General features: G+C 40.9%; 1 protein-coding gene and 1 long non-coding RNA gene across 18 annotated transcripts in view; one reads left to right on the forward strand and one right to left on the reverse strand.

The window, feature by feature from the left end:
• Nucleotides 1–1,819: 1,819 nt before the first annotated feature.
• LOC105283396 lies at nucleotides 1,820–22,487 on the reverse strand. The gene is made up of 2 exons (XR_894673.3): nucleotides 21,979–22,487; nucleotides 1,820–2,584 (listed from the first exon to the last, which is right to left on the reverse strand). It is a non-coding gene; the product is annotated as an uncharacterized LOC105283396 (long non-coding RNA).
• The window catches only part of LOC105283397 (sodium bicarbonate cotransporter 3), a 66,748-nt gene continuing 46,617 nt past the window's right edge, over nucleotides 2,378–22,508 (forward strand). For 9 of the 17 annotated variants that reach the window (XR_003407532.1, XR_003407531.1, XM_026975399.1 and 6 more), the window contains exon 1: nucleotides 13,482–14,250. Coding sequence is in view for 13 of the 17 variants with exons in the window: in XM_026975399.1 (XP_026831200.1) it covers nucleotides 14,228–14,250 (23 nt within the window). In the remaining 4 variants the exon portion in view is untranslated. Of the gene's footprint in view, nucleotides 2,515–6,441; nucleotides 6,693–13,481; nucleotides 14,251–22,508 lie in introns of those variants that run through there. The other 8 variants (XR_003407533.1, XM_026975405.1, XM_026975406.1 and 5 more) reach the window with 3 other exon arrangements.

A 22,508-nucleotide genomic window follows, 5' to 3' on the forward strand; every position in this document is an offset into this window, starting at 1 on the left:
AGTATTCCTTGGACAAAGTGCCAGCTGTTGATCATTTGTGCTTGACATATCATTAGAAGGTATGATTGTTGATATGCTTCTGTGGCTAAGAAACTTTTATTCATGTATCATCATACAGTATTTTAGAATTTAGATTAACAAAAGATGTCATGTAAAAAAATATATTTACATAATATTTTATCATCACAATTTTCTACAAATAATCGTAAAATAAAATTTATATTCTTTTTTATAATAACGCGTTAATGTTCATAATACATTTTATCTATGCATCTCATATGTAATGTAATTGAAAATACTAATTACGTATCAAACAAAATCAAAATTTCCAGATTTATATATATTCTTTTTTTATCAGAAAAGGAGAGAATTATTAATTCTAGTAAATGCTCAATAAGTAGATAGGATATTAGCAGTGCATCATAAGCTTTTAGCGACAAATGCGATCGCAACAAATTGGCATCGACTGACGTTTGCATTTACATTACCGCCGGCAGCGACTGCACTCAAACGTGATTAGATGTGATGCCGATTGATAGGGAAAATCAAGATATCGCAGGTCTACTAAATATAGTTCACCACAAATGGAACTGACCAGGCTCGCTGTTTCACGATTGTTTAAACGACACACCGACCTATTTATTATACTAACACTTTGGCAAGCATCCGAGCATTTTTCGTTCTTATATTCAATTAAATAGTTTTGTCACGCAGTAAATCAATTTGTGAATAAAACACTAGTCGGCTATCTGTAATATCACGTAAGATCGATGTAACGCGTAATTTTCTTTCGTCATTTTCTTCATAAAAGAAACACGATGCTTACAAAGCGCTTTTAGGCAATACTGGGCCTACATTCTTTCAAGCCAATAGGCACGTTTCTTAGAGGATATATGATGTCTGGTAATAACCGATCTTAGACATTTTTACGAGCTATGTCGCGCCAGGAGAACGACAGAATGCATTACAGGAGAGAAAACTTTTCTGTATGATTTTCTCTCGTGCACCCTCAATCATGCTTTGAAAAGAGGTCTTCTTCAAAAGATGTTGCCTGGACTCGTGTTTTTTTGAAGAATTTGCTACATTTGTAATATAATTCTCCATCTTCTTTATAAATTACAAAGTCTCCACATACAAGATTCGTTAATTAGACTTTGGTGGAAAAACCTGCAGCAATCAGCTTTCAATCAGTAAATGCGGACTCCTGGGGAGCAATGGACGACCTTCAGACAACCTTTCACCCTGTCGTGCCAATGTCCCGTTGAGCCACCTCCAAACTTGGGTTTGAATTCGGAGGTAATTTAGTTCAGCGTTGTTCATTCTGAATACTTCATGATACAGATAAGTAGATTTGTACGTGGGAGCAGTTCGACTTTCAGCAATGGTCAATCTTGAAAATCAAATATTGATCTGAAGTGACCTCAAAATAAAACTGTAATTTAGATTCTATGGGCAATTCGTTGTTCCGAGCAAGCAACCCCCAACTAAGATCGATAACCGTAAGGCGATTTGGTCGAAAAAAATAAGTATCTGAGTAGTCAAATTGTCTATAAGGAGAATCTTTCTATTTTTCCTCTCTCACAAAAAGATAAATATTACTATTTGATTCTATTTTCTTGATTTCTCTTTTTTATTAATAATTACGTAATAAAATATAAGAATTTTTATACTACAACAGTTCCAAGCAGGAAATTCACGAAAAGCAGTTTAAATCAGGAAAACTCCACGATTAAGAAGAGAAAACAAGAATGAATAAATTTCATAACTTTCTTTTTCACAACTGACGTATTATTCGCCTGATTTTCATCAAATTTTCCACTTTTTTTATTTATATCTTTATTCAACTCAGATGTATTTTTACTAATCTGGATACGCGCGCTTATATCTACATATTTCTTTAAACGCATACGCGGTCCTCAGAGTTAATTGGTCGTTCACTGACGCATCGACGAATCTACCCCCGAGTGTCGCGCCTACGAAAAACCGCCCGAGGTCGTCGATCTCTTCCAGCCAGCCATGTCCCTGATGGCTGTTTCAACCTGCCGAGGAAATCCCATGGGGTCCAGGCAGCCACGCAAGCCGCTGAACCAGCGGCAGTGATCGCGAGCAGAACAAGGCAGATCGCCGATGGACGGCCACGAAGAGACGGCGGGGCTGGTCGAACGAACGAGGAGAGGAGTGTCGTCCACGTGGATCAATACCGAAGAGCGTGCAGGCGCCTCCACCTTTCGCAAGAGGAGCAGTATTCTCGCGCCGCGGACACGCGTCGCACGCTCTCCACCACGTCGCTCCTTCGTGCAGAGCTCCTCGAAGGGGTTGACACGGGGAACGCCGCCGTGGCTTCACCGACAGTCCTGCTCGTCCTTCGGCGAGACGCGTGGTCTTCGATTGTAAGATCGAACGATCTTACGGATTCCTCTCGCGCGTGACGTGCCTTACTTGCTTCCCTACACCCGCTCGGCGCGCTTTTCTCTCATCCGTGCTCTGGAACATCCGCATCCTCGGCTACAAGAGGTACCCTCTTCTCGATTCTTTGTTGGTTCTCGATGGAAGAATCTCGTGCGCGACGCTTCCTCTTGTTCTCCTGTTGGAGAGAAAATTGTTGTAGTTTTGTTATTATTTCCGTCGTATCTTTCTCGTTGTTCTTCTATCAACAACACGTGTTTAATTGAACGGCAGACTACCTCCGATTCCTCGGTTGATCTCATTCATGGATCAGCTAGTTTGAACTTCACGTATCACGACCAGTGCTATAATCTCGAAAAAAGCAAAGAGGCGGTTTTATCTCTGATCTGTCTTCATACGGTTTACTAAAGACAAAGTAATCGGGCGTGAGCTGCGTTATAATAGCTGGATTCTTCATCACGAATGCAAGAGTTGTTACGGTCTTATTACGTTCTACTTTCTTGAGGCATTATTTCTCCATTTTCCTGCGTGATATATCTAGTAATGGAACAAGAAGTGCTCTCCGTTCTTTATTCATCTGAGAAATATTCATAGTACTTTGAGTTTTATTTCGTTTTTTCAAGAAATTAATTGGAATAATGAAAATAAGATATATGTTTTTATTTCATTTAGTTGAGATCTGTATTGTACTTATATATGTCTTTTTTCTGTCATTTATTTAAAGACAGGATAATATTATATATATAGATCCCTTAATATATATCTGTTTTTTCTTCCTTATTTAAATTTTATCTCAATTTTAAAATTTTGTGTACTATTGTAATTCGTTTTCTTTGATGTGTGTTTTATAATATTCATATACTTGGTTTTCTTATTGATCAATTATTTATTAGACAAATGAGTTATATATTATATCGCACAGGAATATTACATCATTATAATTTCCTGATTATTCTCTTATATCTCTTTTATATGTTACATTATGTTACATCTAATTACTTAAACTCTTGATATAAAATCTGCGACTAAAAATGAAATCTTGACATAATTATATTATATCTTTGTTAGGATACTTTTATCTCAGTGACACATCAGAGCACGTAATGTCAACTCAGAAGAAATTTAATTTAAAGTTCGCTGTTACTTCAAAAGCGATGAGATGTCTTTGAGAAATGTCGAGGAGAAATTCATACTTCTTTTTAGAATCACACTTTTCCTCTTGGAGGTGCATTGTTATCAAGTTGAACACCTGTCGATCACTGCACGTGCATTATATTTAACATTACGAATCAAACGGTATTATGAAATCATTTTAACATCGCTGCAAATGTTAATGAACGAGCTTTGAATAAATACTCTTTCGAAGCATAAAGAAATCTCAAAATCTTAAACTCTTAAATCATAAATAAACATAAACGATAATTACAAAATATTAAGGAACAATCTCATTCAACTGTTCTCTCGATCAAATTGATAGTAAAATTGAAATAAAAAGACAACGCATAGATAATTCGCAAAGATTGTAGTTTAGATATTCAATTAGAGATAATTCCACCAGAAGAATATGTACATGCGGAAATGGTTGAGCAATGATAGATGCTCGTACTATCGCAAAATTAATCATCCGAGGCTTGCTTTGCTGCATTTTTATATTAAATGACATCCATTTTTTGTTCGTGTCCCAAAGAAAAAAACATTCGACAAGCATAATCCATTTATGTCGTAGGAGTGTGTTCACGAAGATAAAATAAAGTACCGTCATCAAATATACACCCGAAAACACGACTCCGTACATCATCGACATCCCTGTGACATCTTTATTCGTTAATGCCGTCCGACATGCCCGAAAAAGTTTTCGCACCGCCGCGTCATTGCGAAAGTCGGCGTCTCGTTTTACACGATTCGTCACGCGAAAAATAATTCACCATCATTCAGGCATTCTCAGCTTCCCATAGTTGTAGGACCGATGTACGCGGCTCTCACCGATTGAGAGTGCACTAAACTTTCTGAACGATAAGTGCCGCTGAACCCGACGCGGAGCGACAGACGAGACTTTTTACCCGTTTATCGTTCAAACTATGACTTTTTTCAAGGTCTGCCACATATTCGATGTTTTTCATATTATTTACAGTTCATACCGTTCATATGTTTGCAATAAAGTTCTTTATCTCTTTAATTTGTTATATTATTTTATCTGTCTCATGTTGCACATATATTTTATTATTTTGTCGTAATACGTAAGAATCATTCTTTTAATAAAAATAATATTTTTGCGATAACTGTTTCTCTCTCTCTCTCTTTTATAACGTATAATACATTAACAAAGTGAATTACGAAAGTAAAATGTGCAAGTTTACATATACGATGTAACTTTGCGATCATCAATTATAAACATGCATTTTAATAATTATAAACAATTACAAACAGTTATAAACATCAAGAAAATTTCAGTACCTTTTATAAATTATTTATGCTATAACATTTTATCGCAGTTGATACCTCTGGGAGATTTTATCAACTGAGATTCATGCAATATTCATAATATTAGCAATAAAAGGGAAGAAGCGAAAGGAGAGAAACCTGAGACAAATCTATTATATTTCGTGAATTTTGTAGTTTGTAAGCTAGCTCATATCTAGAGATGACAACTTAAAATTCAGTTGTTGATATGTTTCCTTCTTAAAGTAAACGTGGCAGCTTCGAACGACATGTATACATATACACGCAGACTTTTATTTACTTTTATTTTTATTCGCAGACTTGAATAAAATCGTGCAAACAATCCAATCGTGAATCGGAAATCAGCCTTAACTCGTATCAATATTTGTCCGCATTAAGATTAAACTGAAATGTAACAGTGCTTTGAATCGTACAATCAAATATCACATATCAAATATCACAACCACAAGTATATCACTCGTGATCGACAGAAAAAGACTTCTCCATAAATAATCATTTAATGAGAATCCGTACAAATAATTAATGTACGTCACAAAAGCACGCAGCGTATCACGAGATTAGCACTCGCGAAACATTATTAACATCTTTATTTGATATTCCGGACATAGCAGAGCTGCTTTCCAGATCAACATGTATTTAACGTCACAATTTAAACATCAAACACCGAGAATAATTTAAAAATGCAGTATTTAAAAAATACTTCATAAATTGTGAATAATAAATGTATTATATATATTAAAAAATTTGTAAAATAAAGTTTCTAAAATTTATATGATGTTTAAAATTTTGCAATTGTATGCAAATGTATTATATTCCACAAAATGTACCAAATGCTGTGCAGCGTGCCGAGAGCGAGCAAACTCGACATATTGGTCATGTGCTGTCGATATCGCGTTATCGTAACTATCGCTACATCGTGAGCATCCTTACGCGGAAGGACACGAGATGGTCCTTGTGTCGGGCTCGGTGACACAGGGTGAAGGGTGGTTCGTGTTCGATCGTTCCGCTGGTGGCAAGCACAATAGGGTGGAGGTAGTGAAGGTTGCATGAATTTGTAACACCAGCTTTTTATAGACGGCATTTATTCCTGCAATTCACCGGGTCAAGGTGACGCGACGTTAAACACCGGCGAGTCGACGCCGGTGAAACGCTCGCATGTTTAAAGGCGGCAATTTTTCAATTCCGTTGCGATTCCGTTGCGCTAATCTCCTGAGCGAGTGCGCAACAGTATCGATAATGATATCGGCCTCGCAACACACGCTACGTGTAAAATGGACTTAACTTTTGTTTTAATTTGTCTTTTTCCCTTTTTTTCTTCCTTAGGTGCTTTTTTTTCCTGAAACTGACTTGGCGTCTGAAATCGAATTATCTTCGGTTTTTCTATTTTTCTAAGTTCCGCCAAGATTTTTCTACGTTACTTGCCGCGTTAATAAAAGTACTTCGAGCGGAATGCCTTATTTCCTGTCTGTAAACAATTTCATTTGATTCCTTGCGTCTTCCCTGTCCCCTTTACTCCTTCAGCCTTGAGAAAAAGAACACTTTATTTCAAGCTCTCTCTTCCCCGATCTTTTTCAGCATGAAAACTTGGAGTCGCGGCGAGCACGAGGGAGAGTACCGTGACGGGATGCTTTAATTAAAAGAGAACATCAAGAGTGTCCATCGTCAGTAATCGAAAAATCCAAGGCAACTCTTTCCACGAATCCATCCGCGTGTATAGACAAAGCGTCACTTCCTGTGGTTATGCGGGCTGCTTGACGGAACGTGCTCGAAGCGGAAGAGGAGAAGTTACGATCAGGGTGCATTCGGGATCGCTAGTAAATCAGGAGGTGAGTATATGCACGCGCGTAACGAACACGTTAACGACTGCGACAGTGTATTTCGGATACGGCAAATGCAAATATCGTGTCGAGTCATATTCGTGCAGTTTACGATAACGTAAGTTAGTTAAAAGTTCACATTTCTGTGACAGCACGCACGTTCGTTTAAGCGCTGAACGTGGAGTTCCATCATTCACCAAATTCGAAACGCGACACTGAACAAGTTATCTCTCTCCTAATCGTGTATCACGCTAATAGTGCATAAAAATAATAAAATGTAGCTTCCCAAAAGTAGAGATATAATAAATCTATCGATTTTCTAAGCGCTACTTTATTACTCAAAACGCGCGCGCCGAAAATTAGATATCGCATTAAAACGCATGGAAGTTAACGAGATCGGATCGCCAAAAGGGTACCGTCGAGGATCAGTCTGTTATAAATCACGCAAGCTTCATACTCTCTTTAATCCGTGGTCGCATGTGTGTCGCAAAATGCGCCTGGACTTAATAAATTGGAATAAAGCGACGAACGTGCAATACGGATTTGTGCTGAGAAACGTGCATTTATGTATCTCAGGCTCATTGCGGAGGAAAAATTGGACGGCGTTATATGCGATCGAATATTTTCTACGATTATCATGGATGAACGGAGGGAGAGGAAATGTCGCGTGTTTACGGGGGGGAATATTTATGAGTTAATGCGATATCGGGATATAAAGTTACTTGGCACATGACACACACGTGAATCACGCCAGCACCAGTTATCGAAAGATTTCGCCAGCTTCGGCTGATCGCTTAACGTCATTACTGACGTATAAGGCTCGAGGGTCAGGCATTATCATGTGGTCGCGTGTTGCACGGGCACACGTATAAATTGGTCTCGCATGCAATTAACGTGTGCCAGCCCTTGCCGGCGCTGTTTAACTTATCGTCTGACAACAGGACCGGGCCGGGAGATAACGAGGAAAATGACGACTCGTCAGTGTCACGAAACACTATTTACGAGTCTTTAGTGCGTACTGATTGGCTCTAAAAAGGCTCACCGTGTCTAAACAGAAGCTAATTGAGAGTGGCTTGATACGAGGAGAGGTGTGCTGTAAAGAACGATGAAAACTCGTGCACGTGCGAGTCACGATCACGGATACCCATGGGTCAGCTTGCCCTTAGTAGAAATTTCCATGGAGAATTTAATTAACGTTCATCGAGGCTCGAAGGAGTTTGCTGAATTAAGTGCCCGGTATGAATATAATCGTATGCCACGTTACGCTGATGTGACTTTCAAAGTAGAACTTTTATTAGAGAGACGACTTTGTCAAGCTAATTTAACGCTGCAAACTAAAATAGCTCCGAGAGGAAGAATCGTTCCAGATCGGGATAAGAAGATCCTCGAATTTTCTTATCATATAATATCTTTTTAATATGTATAATTATAATTACAGTTTCTACCTTATCAAGCAAAGCTGAGCAAGTTCTCATCGATACAATTCAATAAATAACACTTTATTGAGTCTTTCGCCAAGTAAAGGCTTCATATACTGCATTATTCGTAAACTGATTTTCTTCACTACCGATACGTGCGAAACCACGGAAGAAAAACTCAGAAAAAAGAAGTAACTTCTTTAAAAAGTCCTCAAGATATTGTGGCGACGATATTCCTTTGAGTGATAGCGAACAAAAATATTATTACTCTCATATGTTAAATATTCGCAATTTCAAATGTGAGTGATAACAGTATACCACATTTTGCGCTGCGACAATGTGGTATACATTACATATACGAAAGGCATTATGGCGCTAAACAGCTTGTCGGGCTTCTTGTCATGCATTGCAACGACGATGATGACGATGGATCGTTTCTTTATGCAGATATGTCAGTATCATTCGCAAATCTAGTAATCGGATGATGGAACGCATGATGACGATAAGCACATGTGAAAATCCCGAACTCACTGATTTCGTCACTTTTATGCATAAGGGAGCACCTGCGTCTAATTAGACCGTATTATCCGCGAGTTGGTGTTTACTAGCTGCCTCTGGTTCGCAGCGGTTTGCTCTGAAGAGATCGAGACCTGGGGATTTACATAATAAAAGAGTTAATTGCGATCGTGCAACGGTGAGGCGAGAGAGAAGATTGAATAAGCTCATGGAGGAGCGACAAAAGACTTTCATTTAATGCAAAATTGATTTCGTTAGCAAGTGAGAGCTGCAACCATATTAGTCTCGTAACGGTTTTACCTTGGAATTCTGATTAACAACGTAAAAATTGACGAATAAGCTAGCATTGACAAAGTTAGCATTTGGGGATTATTAATTATATTGTATCGAAAAATCGCATTTCAGCATAACGAGTTCTCTGATCAGTTTTAAGTCTGAAACAATCGATTTGCCTAGTCAGCGTCACACATAATGAAGATAATTTGGAGGATGAATTTAGTACAAGGCCAATTTTGCCTTCTTTGATAATTGTTCTAATAATTTTCCACTCCAGTAAATTGCCGGAGTGCATTGATTTGTAAAAATCTGATTGTGTATCGATATTATATTCGATAATTAGCGGCGTTCATGAATACGTAGAGAGCACGCGTAAAATGGTTCAGCTCGTGGTATAAATGAACAATTACACAAATGGACCGTTCTTTCTCGCGAGGGCGTAATCGTCAGACGAATGCAACATTCAATATTCATTCGCGCAATTAATTATTTATGATTGCTAACCGCTCCTACAGTATGCGTCACGCATAGAGCGTGACCTTTTTTTATCAGGCGCGATCAGCGCAGCCGTTTGAATAGCATTATTGCATAGAATTGTTCTGTAATAAGCTGCCGACAATATAGCGGCCACGTACATTTAAAGTATATCAAACTTTTATCATCCCCCATTAGTTTGAATAAATGCTTTTTACAAATAGCTGGCCGCACACGTGCGTGAGCGAGTTTATTTAAAAATTAAAAATTACTGTTTTAAAAATTAATCCTTTCATAATTAAGTATACATGTTTATCTGGAATTATTTTATATTTATCATTATATTTTTTACCGATTATTTTATATTTACCATATTTTTTACCGACGAAATAGATTTGCAAGGTTAATACTCATCGCACACGCAAATACATACACAAATAAACAGGCAAACTGTATGCGCAAAATTGTAACGTGATAAGGTAAAAAAAAACTATTAAATGAATGTTACGTTTTGAATAATTTGTTCAGGGGCGGGAAGCAAGGAATATTATGCACGTTTCTAACGTCAAACGACGTAATATGCAAATTTCTGCCTTCTTTAGAGCTGATCACAAATACCGCATGTCTGACTGCCACATTCACGTACACGCTTGTGCAAGGCAACGACGTGTTTGCATTCGTACATATGTCAAATCCATTATCGCGACGGTGCATTACGATGATTTCCAATGCAGCATGCCCGTTTAAGCTCGTGTAATATTTACGACAAAAGGATACGTTTCGGAGTTGCGGTGCGATGATGCAGGCAACAGGCATGCAGGTAACATGATCGTCAGACATGCGATTAAAATGTAACTTTGTTATAAAAATAATCCAGCGAAACGATAGGAGGTACGGTAACTACGACTACGTCAGCATTTTGTAAAGAAATGATTATTTATTATTATTTTATGCGACATCGTCGAGGCGATACGAATACGTTCGATAAATGATATTCGTATATGCTTTATTCAACGCTGTCAGGCTTATATCAAGCTGTGGACATTTTTGTAGGACCAAACCTCAAAACGGAAACGATGTAATAAAAATCGATAGAAATCGATCCATCATCTATCTAATCGCTGTTATCTCTGGAAACAGATCTGTTATTCGAATTCGATGTGCTGAAATGTTTTAAGTGCATAGCCAACGAGATGTGAGAAAATAGTATTATTCACTTGGCGTCGCTCAATTTCGAGTTGAGATCGGACCGTTGCAGATCGAAGGAAGTTGTAAATATTTTCTTAAACGCTACACGTAATACTCGATCGCAAGTTCCTACGTGCCCATTTATCATCTCGCACGCGCTGCATATCGACGTTCAGCAGCCTGCAAAGCGCTTGACGTCACTGATCGAGAAACTCATCATTCTCTGTCCATCCTCTCCGTCATCTCAATTTAAAAATGCGAATCGATCTCGCGGATATAATCTTGTCCCAGAGCCATTCTCGCTGGTCAAACGACGAATTTCGTTCCGACGAAGAAATCGAGATTCAGCTTTGAAGAAATCGGGATACAGCTTCGAAGAAATTGGAATCCAGCTTTGAAGAAATCAGAATCCAATTTTAAAGAAATCGAGATTCAGCTTTGAAGAAATCGGGATCCAGTTTTAAAGAAATCGGGATTCAGTTTTGAAACATTCGCGAATTTGTTGCCCATCTATCTATAAACTTCGGGAACCAGCGAGAAATCCCATCTTCCCATGTTCACTTGCAAGGAGATCGATAGGAGTTGTAAGATCTGGAAAGATAGTCGAGACTGACAGGTCGTATAGAGGATCGGAATGAAAACAAGTTGATCACAACAGTAGGAGTATTGGCCGTACAGCCTAAGACCTAGGCGTGTGAACCGGGGATCCCGGAGAGTTCGAGTTCAAATCTAAGGCAGTCTCCTAGTTATTTTTCGTCTCTCACAATTCAGAAGTGGGATAAAATCCGCTACCCCTCGAAGACAGTTGAGATTCATCCGCTACCCCTCGGAGAGGAGGGAGTTGAGAAGCAGCTGGCCGGTAGTGAAGCCTGAACATGGAGGTCGGGACGGACTCAGAGGAGTGAACCAACATGGAGATTGGGAAGGACTCAAAGGAGTGAACCAACATGGAGATTGGGAAGGACTCAGAGGAGTGAACCAACATGGAGGTTGGGAGGGACTCAGAAGAGTGAACCAAAAATGGATGTTGGGAGGGACTCAGAAGAGTGAACCAAAAATGGAGGTTGGGAGGGACTCAAGTGGAGTGAACCGACGATTTGGAGACATTCGGGGACGAATGTAATGTCAGGCTGGCCGAGCTGTAAGATCTGGAAAGATAGTCGAGACTGACAGGTCGTATAGAGGATCGGAATGAAAACAAGTTGATCACAACAGTAGGAGTATTGGCCGTACGGCCTAAGACCTAGGCGTGTGAACCGGGGATCCCGGAGAGTTCGAGTTCAAATCTAAGGCAGTCTCCTAGTTATTTTTCGCCTCTCACAATTCAGAAGTGGGATAAAATCCGCTACCCCTCGAAGACAGTTGAGATTCATCCGCTACCCCTCGGAGAGGAGGGAGTTGAGAAGCAGCTGGCCGGTAGTGAAGCCTGAACATGGAGGTCGGGACGGACTCAGAGGAGTGAACCAACATGGAGATTGGGAAGGACTCAAAGGAGTGAACCAACATGGAGATTGGGAAGGACTCAGAGGAGTGAACCAACATGGAGGTTGGGAGGGACTCAGAAGAGTGAACCAAAAATGGATGTTGGGAGGGACTCAGAAGAGTGAACCAAAAATGGAGCTTGGGAGGGACTCAAGTGGAGTGAACCGACGATTTGGAGACATTCGGGGACGAATGTAATGTCAGGCTGGCCGAGCTGTAAGATCTGGAAAGATAGTCGAGACTGACAGGTCGTATAGAGGATCGGAATGAAAACAAGTTGATTACAACAGTAGGAGTATTGGCCGTACAGCCTAAGACCTAGGCGTGTGAACCGGGGATCCCGGAGAGTTCGAGTTCAAATCTAAGGCAGTCTCCTAGTTATTTTTCGCCTCTCACAATTCAGAAGTGGGATAAAATCCGCTACCCCTCGAAGACAGTTGAGATTCATCCGCTACCCCTCGGAGAGGAGGGAGTTGAGAAGCAGCTGGCCGGTAGTGAAGCCTGAACATGGAGGTCGGGACGGACTCAGAGGAGTGAACCAACATGGAGATTGGGAAGGACTCAAAGGAGTGAACCAACATGGAGATTGGGAAGGACTCAGAGGAGTGAACCAACATGGAGGTTGGGAGGGACTCAGAAGAGTGAACCAAAAATGGATGTTGGGAGGGACTCAGAAGAGTGAACAAAAATGGAGTTGGGAGGGACTCAAGTGGAGTGAACCGACGATTTGGAGACATTCGGGGACGAATGTAATGTCAGGCTGGCCGAGCTGTAAGATCTGGAAAGATAGTCGAGACTGACAGGTCGTATAGAGGATCGGAATGAAAACAAGTTGATTACAACAGTAGGAGTATTGGCCGTACAGCCTAAGACCTAGGCGTGTGAACCGGGGATCCCGGAGAGTTCGAGTTCAAATCTAAGGCAGTCTCCTAGTTATTTTTCGCCTCTCACAATTCAGAAGTGGGATAAAATCCGCTACCCCTCGAAGACAGTTGAGATTCATCCGCTACCCCTCGGAGAGGAGGGAGTTGAGAAGCAGCTGGCCGGTAGTGAAGCCTGAACATGGAGGTCGGGACGGACTCAGAGGAGTGAACCAACATGGAGATTGGGAAGGACTCAAAGGAGTGAACCAACATGGAGATTGGGAAGGACTCAGAGGAGTGAACCAACATGGAGGTTGGGAGGGACTCAGAAGAGTGAACCAAAAATGGATGTTGGGAGGGACTCAGAAGAGTGAACAAAAAATGGAGGTTGGGAGGGACTCAAGTGGAGTGAACCGACGATTTGGAGACATTCGGGGACGAATGTAATGTCAGGCTGGCCGAGCTGTAAGATCTGGAAAGATAGTCGAGACTGACAGGTCGTATAGAGGATCGGAATGAAAACAAGTTGATCACAACAGTAGGAGTATTGGCCGTACGGCCTAAGACCTAGGCGTGTGAACCAGGGATCCCGGAGAGTTCGAGTTCAAATCTAAGGCAGTCTCCTAGTTATTTTTCGCCTCTTACAGAGTGTATCGTATCGAAATACGGTTCTACCTTTCGGACCACCTTCAACCGATCTTCAGCGACCGCACTTGTTTACTGAACGATGACTAGGAGCGCGTGGACGATTTGAAAATGACAAAATAATGATCCCCTTCCTACGTTCCGCCGACCCATGACCGGATTCTTGTGCGTATCTCGGCGTTATCTGGGCGGAGTATCCTTATCGGAATCACCGGATGATGATGACCGTCTCCGTATTGCCGCCAGTCATCGACTGGCCGCCGTGACTGATCCGCGATCTACCGCTGCCACCAACAAGAGAGGAAAAGAGAAAGAGAGAGAGAGGGAGAGAGACTGAGAATACACGATCGGAAGCTGACATCTAGCTGTCAGCCGATGGTAAACAGTCTGACTGCGTACATCGCGGTGCGTAGACGTGCGTAACGCAACATGCCGTACACGTGCGTGCTCGCGTGCATGTGAACAGAGAAAGAGAGAGAAAGAAAGGCTGAGAGAGGAAGCTAGAACAGACTGAAGAAACATTCTCTTATTCTTCGCCCACGAGTGCTTCCTCATTTATGATCGTGGAGAGATCACCATTCCAATCATGAGGACTACCGTTTGATATTCCGTCCAGAAGAACAGTCTCTCCCGTGTTGCATTTGATTGCCGTGGTATTGGATCTCCTCAGGTGCAACCGGTAATGGAGCTCCGTGAACTCTGGAAGTATGTATGATCGTTAATCTTCTCATGCGGGACCAACCGCGTCCTCATTTTTATTAATTAATTTTATTAATAATTTCAAATAATTTTAAATAATTTCATGATGTTTTATTATTATGCAATTTTTCGATATATTTTATTACACTCAATATGTATAAAAGATGTATATTATATCTTATTTACGCGATTGATAAAGTATAATAACATCGTGTGATAATATCACGATTAATGATACTGCTGATAAAAATGACGGTTGTTATGAAAATCGTTTTTGCAATATCACGATCGAGTGGACTATTAAGGGATAATTAATAATAATCGGAGTACCATATTTGTATTAATTAGCAGCCATCTACGCTTTGCGGCAAATCTCATTATACAAATAACGAGTTAGTCGCTCGAGCGACTTGAATTGTCGCAATCACGATTAATGTCACCAGATTGAGCGATCCGAGGCGCAAGTCGGAGAAGCAACAGATGCTGCTGCAAAATTCACGCTCGTCAAGATTCGTTTTACCGTATTTACATCGAAACACATTTCGCTCGATGCAGCTGACGTCGGCTTGCAGACGATGCTCGTAAATATGTATATATATATATATATATTCTCTTATATATATATATATATATATATATATAAGAGAAAAAAAAGAAAAAAACAAAAGGCGCGCAATCGGAGTTGATAACGTGCGTAAAGTGTGTCGATCGAAATCTACATCGGTAGGCATCATGAAAGCTTCTCGGAAAAATTTCTCACCTTCGGAACAAGACGGTATCGACAAACATTGATAGCGCCAGCGAGAAAAAGGTGCTAACGTTACCTTGCATTACACTGCGCGATCAATGACAGATTGTTCCATATCAAGAAGCTTCTGCTTGTACAAGTGATCGTACGCGAGAAATTTGATGAACATTGAATGATTAGATAGATCGGCAGAAAATTCTGTTACTTAAGCCGTTTACGAGGTGTCCAAGCGGTGCCTCGTGCAAGCCGACGTCGATAATGCGCCGGTCCCGCTTCAGAAAATTGGACAATCGACCAACTCGTTAATAAAATAATAATGCGATAACATGCGGTGTGTGGTGAGGTTTGCAGTGCGTTTGCGATGATCCATCCTCGACATGCGACACTCTCGAATCGCGCAAACTCGACGCGACACACGCGTCGCGTCCGGGTTTGCACGAATTTTGTTGTTCCGCCCGTAAAAATTACAGAAGAATAATCACTCCGCGATGTGTGGTTGCCCGATCACGTGCTGACCCCGCACTTTGACCTGTGTGACGTCACACGGTGCATGGATTCTCTTATCGACGCTCACATGCGCTCGATTCGACGGCGCGCGTGTGTGCGCGCGTGCGCGCGCGCGCGTGATACACGGGCCATTATCAATATCGGGGTGGCAAACGTGGAAAAAATCGGCTAGCACGCCGGGACAGATAATGTATATGGATGATTACATGTTACATATACATGTATTATATATATTATTATAACGAATTGATTGGCATGCGTCATGCAAATTCATGATCGCGATCGCGCGATTCGAGTTATCTGCGGATATCACACGGCTATGGGAAAATACACGGAAACGAGGCGTCAGGGGAGCGGGAGGGGGAGGATGGAATTGTGCAATAACTTCTATCAGCAGCAACAATCGTTCCAGTTGCGGGAGCGAATCGCACATCGAATGATTCGTCTGATTGTTTATGAAGCGACGAAAACTGCGCTATGCGTGTGCAAATGTGTAACATCTATTTGTCCGTCCGTCCTTCTGAGAGTATCGAGAAATCATTTGCACATCGCATATACGTGTATACACACGCGCGTTATTATGTATTTAATATCGCGTGTAATTTTACGTGTTTAATCTGGCACGTTACGTGTGTAATTGTGCCCGTCGATGTTTATTGTAAACGTTTTGAAGGCTGCCGAGCGACTGCCGGTTGCAAAACGGAACGCAATACGTTTAATATCTAAATATAGCAGCCTCGGATTACAGATATCGCGCGGACCAGCGTTGCTGTCACATGCATCGCGTGAATTCCGCTCCTGTGACACGTTAATGCTGCTTTGATTTTCCAAAATCGTGGGCTCGCGTTGTTCGCGAAAGAACTGACCCGATTAAATACTTTCCAGTCACCGTAATCGGCTGGGTGGCTTATCGCTGAAAGAATGTTAAGTTGTACCTCGGATCGATAAACAACGCTCGATTAAGCGGAAGACGATTAACCGACACGCCGAGGCCGCGCGTAATCCTGCTTGGCTGGTGATTCAAATGATCCAGATCCAGATCCAGATCCAGATCGATAGACCAGAAAGCAACCGCGGCCAATAAAGAAGTCTCAGACTGTATTCAATGAGGCAAGTAAGAGATAAACGTGAAAAGAGCTTGAGTCAGTCAGAAAAACTCGATAACATCTGAAAATGTAAGAAGAAAAATTGGATATAGTAAATGAGATATTTGCAAATACGGAGAAACGGAAATATAAAATATTCCATAATAACTGATATTTTTAATTATTGATGATTATGATATTTTTGGTGGAAAATATTTGGTGCCCCCAAGAAATTTCAATAAACGGTTCCGGATGAAATGAACCTATTGCAAGTTAATACGCGAAAAGCACGAGAGTACGCGCTCTCGAGCTGTCACGCTTTTAAACGTGCGCACGATTGAAGTCCAAAGCACAGAGAATGCAAAGTTGTGCAATATAAATTCGCGTTGAGTATCGAAATGTAAAACAGTTTTCCCAGCCAGAAGAATCGCGGGAGGGCGATATCATTAGAGAGTAATGGTTTTATTTGGATATAATCGCCCTCTGACCTCTTTCGAGTCCCGAAAGTGGATGAAAATTCCGTTGCTATTTGCAGTGGGCAATCGATCGGTCTTTCCTCCTGTTCCGCATCGCTGACGAGATGTCTATTTTGCATCTCCCCTCCATTTCAGGACAGAATAAAATATTCCTCGATCTATTTGTGCGGCGGGGTTTTATAAAATTCTGACCCGTTTGCATCTTTTGTGTAAAAAGGTAAAAGGTTTACGTAACGTGCGGTATTGCAAGAGACCCGATTTACGCGCGTCGCGCCAATAATACTTGCTTGTTCGACAATTTATTGATGCCTTGGAGATTCCGAATAAAATTTAAATAAATGAAAAGTAACTTTGTGAACAAACTGAACGAAACGACGTTATTAAAAACTAATAAAGGAACATTCTTGACATATGGCATTAAATAAAGAAGAATTTATTTAATTTATTATAATACACATACTCTAATAAATATACTAATAAAATATAATACTAATATGATACTTGTAACAAAGAAATTATCTCGCGCATGTGACGAGCACAATCTTCTTGCACACAGATACCGTGACCTGACGTGGCGCTTTGTTAGCTGAACTGTAACGCAAAAACTGACGAGGACCAGTTTCTGGCGACGATTCAAGATTAGCACGTAGTATTTTAATATCCCTCGCCACCCACCATTCCTCTCTTCAAAAGTAACGACCTGTTTTCCTCCCCCGCGAGCACTCCTACTACGTGGCAGTTATTTAAGGCCGCTCCGTGCAGTCGCGCGAGAATTTTGCTTATTTTGACGCGCGTGTCGGTGCTGCGTCTCGACAGGCGTGAGGCAGCTTTAAAGCTCCTCGTTCTTTCGCATCTTCTCTTCTTCTTCAATAAAATCGCACTCGAATCTAAAAACGGACTCGATATGGCCAATTTCGTTCTTTCGCACAGTAGGCGTGTGCAGCCGCGGGGTGGAATGCAATAAATTGGAGGGATGATGGATATTAGAGCGAGTTACCCTTACCGAGGGCAATGCTCTTCCAGATCGAACCTCGTTCTCAGCAATTTATCATATTTCTTTATAAAGTAAATAAGCTCTTGCAAATTACAATCTCAGATGCTCGCATTATTCGCACCTGTTTTTCGCGAGTTCTGCTTTGATAGGAGCTCATTAACGATATCTGCGTCTTGCAATTAGCATCAATGAAGCCGACGTTGCCGTGAGATTGATCGAAAGGCGTCGTGTGCAAATCGCAGATATGCAAACGCGGAATTCTGCGTTGCCCCATCTACTCACGCATGAGTTTGATTTATGGAGTGAGAATTTGCACGATGGAATTACCGTTTCGTGAGTCACCCTCATTTACCCTCAGCTTTGTTGTACGACGTTTTTGATTACTTTCCTGCGTCGCTGATCTCACCCTTCGATTTTTCCGGTCATTTTGTTCTTCCCCGAATTCCGATTAGTCGTTAGACTTGACGATAAACATCGTTGATTCACATTTGCGCGTATAGAGATAACGTTAATCGCGCATCGAAACTTATTTGTTATTCATTAGCTTCTTCATGGACGTAGCGCGCGATCGATAGGCTGGACACAGAGTGCTGAGGCTAATCATGCTTCAAGAAAGATGGATTATTTAATAATGATTTCCGTTAATCGGATTACATAAATAATGCATCTGCAGAATGACCACGCAAGAAAATGATCCTCTAGTGGCGATTATATTTATGTATCTTATGTTACGTACAGAGTGTTCTATCAAGGTTTTAATTATTAATTTTATTAATTATGGTCAGATTCAGTCTTAACTAAAATTCTCTTTGAAAAGTATGGATTGATTTAATTGACACAAAATTAAGAAAAGGTAAAATAATTAAGAATAAATATTTTCATTATAATTTTCGTATTATAATTTGATGTAACGATATAATACAAAACGGATAACAATCTATAGGAAGATGAATTTTAACTATTATATTCTAGAATAAATAAAAATAATTTTCTCCGGATATACATTTGAACCTTATCTAAAACAACAAGGTCATGTTATTGTTATTTGCGCTAAGGATGTTTCCTAGCGGCTCGTGTTCTCCTTGTCATGTTGTTGATCATATACTGTTCGGTTAAATTCAAAAGGATCACAAACAAGAAGCTGTGAGACAAAAGGCTTCAGAGAAACATACGTCAAGCGAGAAGATGTTTGAGTTTGAAGCCGCACTCAACTTGTATATACCGCCTATTCATTTGAGTTATTTGCATATTTGTATCTTGTTAAATTATTTTTAATCTATTTTTAATAATATATTTTTAAATAAACTGTCTATCATCCGTTAATATAGAGAAGTTTCTACAAATTTTTATTCTTTTTATACATTACTTTAATTAATTCGAGAATTCGATTTTCAAAAACATAAAACGTAAAATGTAAAACGTTTGCATGTTCTTAAAATGGTAAAATATGCATCCATTGGCCGAGTAAACGATAAACTTGTTAGTTGCATTTAAGCAGCAACAAATAACACTTCAGCGAATCTGAAGTAACAATATAATTTTTTCGGTTGAACATCTTCCACTATATTTTTCGCGAGTTTATTTAAAGTGGCAACAATAAGTGCGATTTGTTAGAGGCAAGCATAATTTACGAGTTTTTAATTGTGCCCGCGTTCTTTTTTCAGCAATTTCAGTCTTGCAATTTCAGCTTTCATTTTCTGTATCATAAAGATGCGAAATGCCTCGTGGGAAGTTTTCCGCGCTATTAAAGTTTCTTATTTCACTCGCCATCCTTTGTGAGACGTGAAAAATGTATTTTTGTTGCAACGTCATTTACAAACCATTTACCGCCAAAAACACTTCCTTCGTGAAATTGTTATTGTCGGATATTTGGAAAAGTGAACGAGCGTCTGTGCGAGAGTTTGACAGAGTGCTAATGAAAGTCTTTAAAATTATTTTAAAGACCATTTAAATTACTCTTATATAAATTAAGACACACATCTTTCACAGATATAAAACTTCAAGTAACTAAGTATATATTATAACTTTCAATGAATTCTCGAGAATCGGGATTCTCGAAATTCTGCATGAAGAAGATTTCAACGTATGTTTAACATAACAACGACAACTGTTGCGTCATCCTGCTGCACTTAGCCACGTACAAGATTAGTAATTAATTTATTGTCGATCATGATAATCAATGTGTGGACACGATCTGAGTGGCGTTGATTACCCGTAAATTCGCGTCGATCCAATTACGTAATTAATACAATGCACAAACAAATTATCCGCGCCGATGATTTATAGCCAGCACATAACTGCCGAAATAACTCGCGGTCTATTTCCGTCATTAAAAGCGCCAATTATCCCTGCGCGTCGCGACGACGACGCCTGCGGAAAACTGCCACATCACAAGGACCTTTTCATTTGACGTTGTTGTCGCTCGTTAATGCTCTCATTGGCCTGTCCGCCGACCTCCGCGCCTGATCATCATCCCGAGCATTGTCCGCTTTCTCATCCGAATTCGTTCGCTCGCTCTCCGAAACCGGAAACGCAGCGTGATGCACCACGTGGCACTCGTGGTCCATTGTACTCGTCTATTGACCAAACCACTTCCCATGGACGCAAAGTGTCAGATGAAGTGTCAGAGACACGTAGATCTGTTGGTCCCTCTTCGGACAGAGCACTATCGTGGCACTTGAATGTGTTGAAACCAGATATTTCGAATAGTTTAATAAATAAATTTATGGCGTGCGTCTGTTTGCAGCAATTATCTCATTTCAGGCGTAATTAAGAATCGCAGCGAGTGCTTTTCCCGTCTAATTAGTTAACGGAAACGAAAGATTTTCCGACTCCCTTTTGCGCTAGAGAGAAGTAGGAGAGTTTAAATGAAATTAGTTCTGTATCAAGTCTAAGCGACGTTGATTCTCTAAATGAACACGACATCCACCTGGATCAATGAAGAGACACAAGGCGCGATACGACGAGGAAGGATTTAATGATTTACGCGCTAATTAAGGCGGCACTCGCCGTAATTGACGCGTTATGAAATTATCGTTGATTTAATCGATACTGAATTGTCGGAAATCGTTTCTCTCACTGACTGTGATATATTTAAACGAAGATGCTCGAACACGCGCCGATTAACGAGTGCCTGACATTTCGGTAAACTATGTTTACAACCTGAAGCAGAAAGTATAGTCAGAACGTGCGATATAATTTTGAAACTGCTGCTGGTAGGTACGCTCACTGAGAGCTCTTTGGTAGAGATATTTTTAGCCAAGTAAACTCACTGATTTTGATGTACAACCGAGCTCTGAATAATCTGAAATTTCCCAATTTCCGATTAAACAAAACGTTTTATACGCTTAATAACATCCGAAGAATTGATTTAATAAATTTTGCGATGCGGATGAGCAGGCGAATTCCGCGAAAGAATTAAATTAAATTAAACAAGAGAGAACACATTAATTAATAAATAAAGCAAATAGAACTTGAAGCGCATTTAAAATCAAAAGATTTTCTGTCGGTAAACCAAGCGTAATGCCTTCAGCAATCAACGATGATCTATCTCTTCCTTTCTTTTTCTCTCTTCATTATCGAAAACATGCGTCCTCCATCTTTTGTAGAGACGACTCGACGAATAGAACGTTCATTATGTAGAACTCACGCACGGATACAACTCGAGTAATCGTGTTATGATGATAATTAATCACTTGATAGCTCATAGTCGCCGTTTAATGGTCCGACAACGACACAGCGATCTTATTTCACCGGAAGACCTTCTCATCACAGATTACCAAGAAATCGCAAAAATGCACAAGCCACCGGATGGTACACCGCGGACAGTTTCCGCCATCCCACACGAGCTTCTCCCACGGTACCAACAATAATGCATCCTCAACAACAAACAAAACCGTTTCTGGAAAAGCTAAATCTGCATACTTCCGGGAGTTAGGCAGTCTAAGGGCTGATCACTCCGAAACGCTCATCAAGGGTGCGTAACGCGGCCTCGGTATCAGAGTCGCCCATCCGGTCTTTTTCTCGCGAAGGCACTGAGAGCCGCGACCCTGAGGGCACGTGCATGCATATGTCTTCGCCGTTCGCGTTTATATCGAGCACGGCAATTGCGTCGGTCGCCGAGAGGCTGCACCTGGCAGCATCCACGAAAAGGCAGATTAAACGATCTCGCTCTGCTCCCCCGTGCGCCTTCGTTCCGCCCCCGTTCTGCCGCGCGACCGTTTTGCCGCGACGCGCGAAGCGCGCGGCCAGTTGCATCTACGAGCTGCACGAGTTGCATTTGCACCGCGGATTGCCGCGTCCTCGCCACGTGTTACACGGCAGATATAAAGAAATGTCGCGCGCCAGCCGGCCGTCAAACGTCCGCGTCTTGTGATCGAAGCTTGTCGATCGTGGGGGCAAGGATAAGAATCGAGATCAAACACTTGGAAAACGAGGTAAATACGATCTTGCAG

Source organism: Ooceraea biroi, chromosome 2 (assembly GCF_003672135.1).
Source record: "Ooceraea biroi isolate clonal line C1 chromosome 2, Obir_v5.4, whole genome shotgun sequence".
In the NCBI taxonomy this organism is placed as follows: domain Eukaryota; kingdom Metazoa; phylum Arthropoda; class Insecta; order Hymenoptera; family Formicidae; genus Ooceraea; species Ooceraea biroi.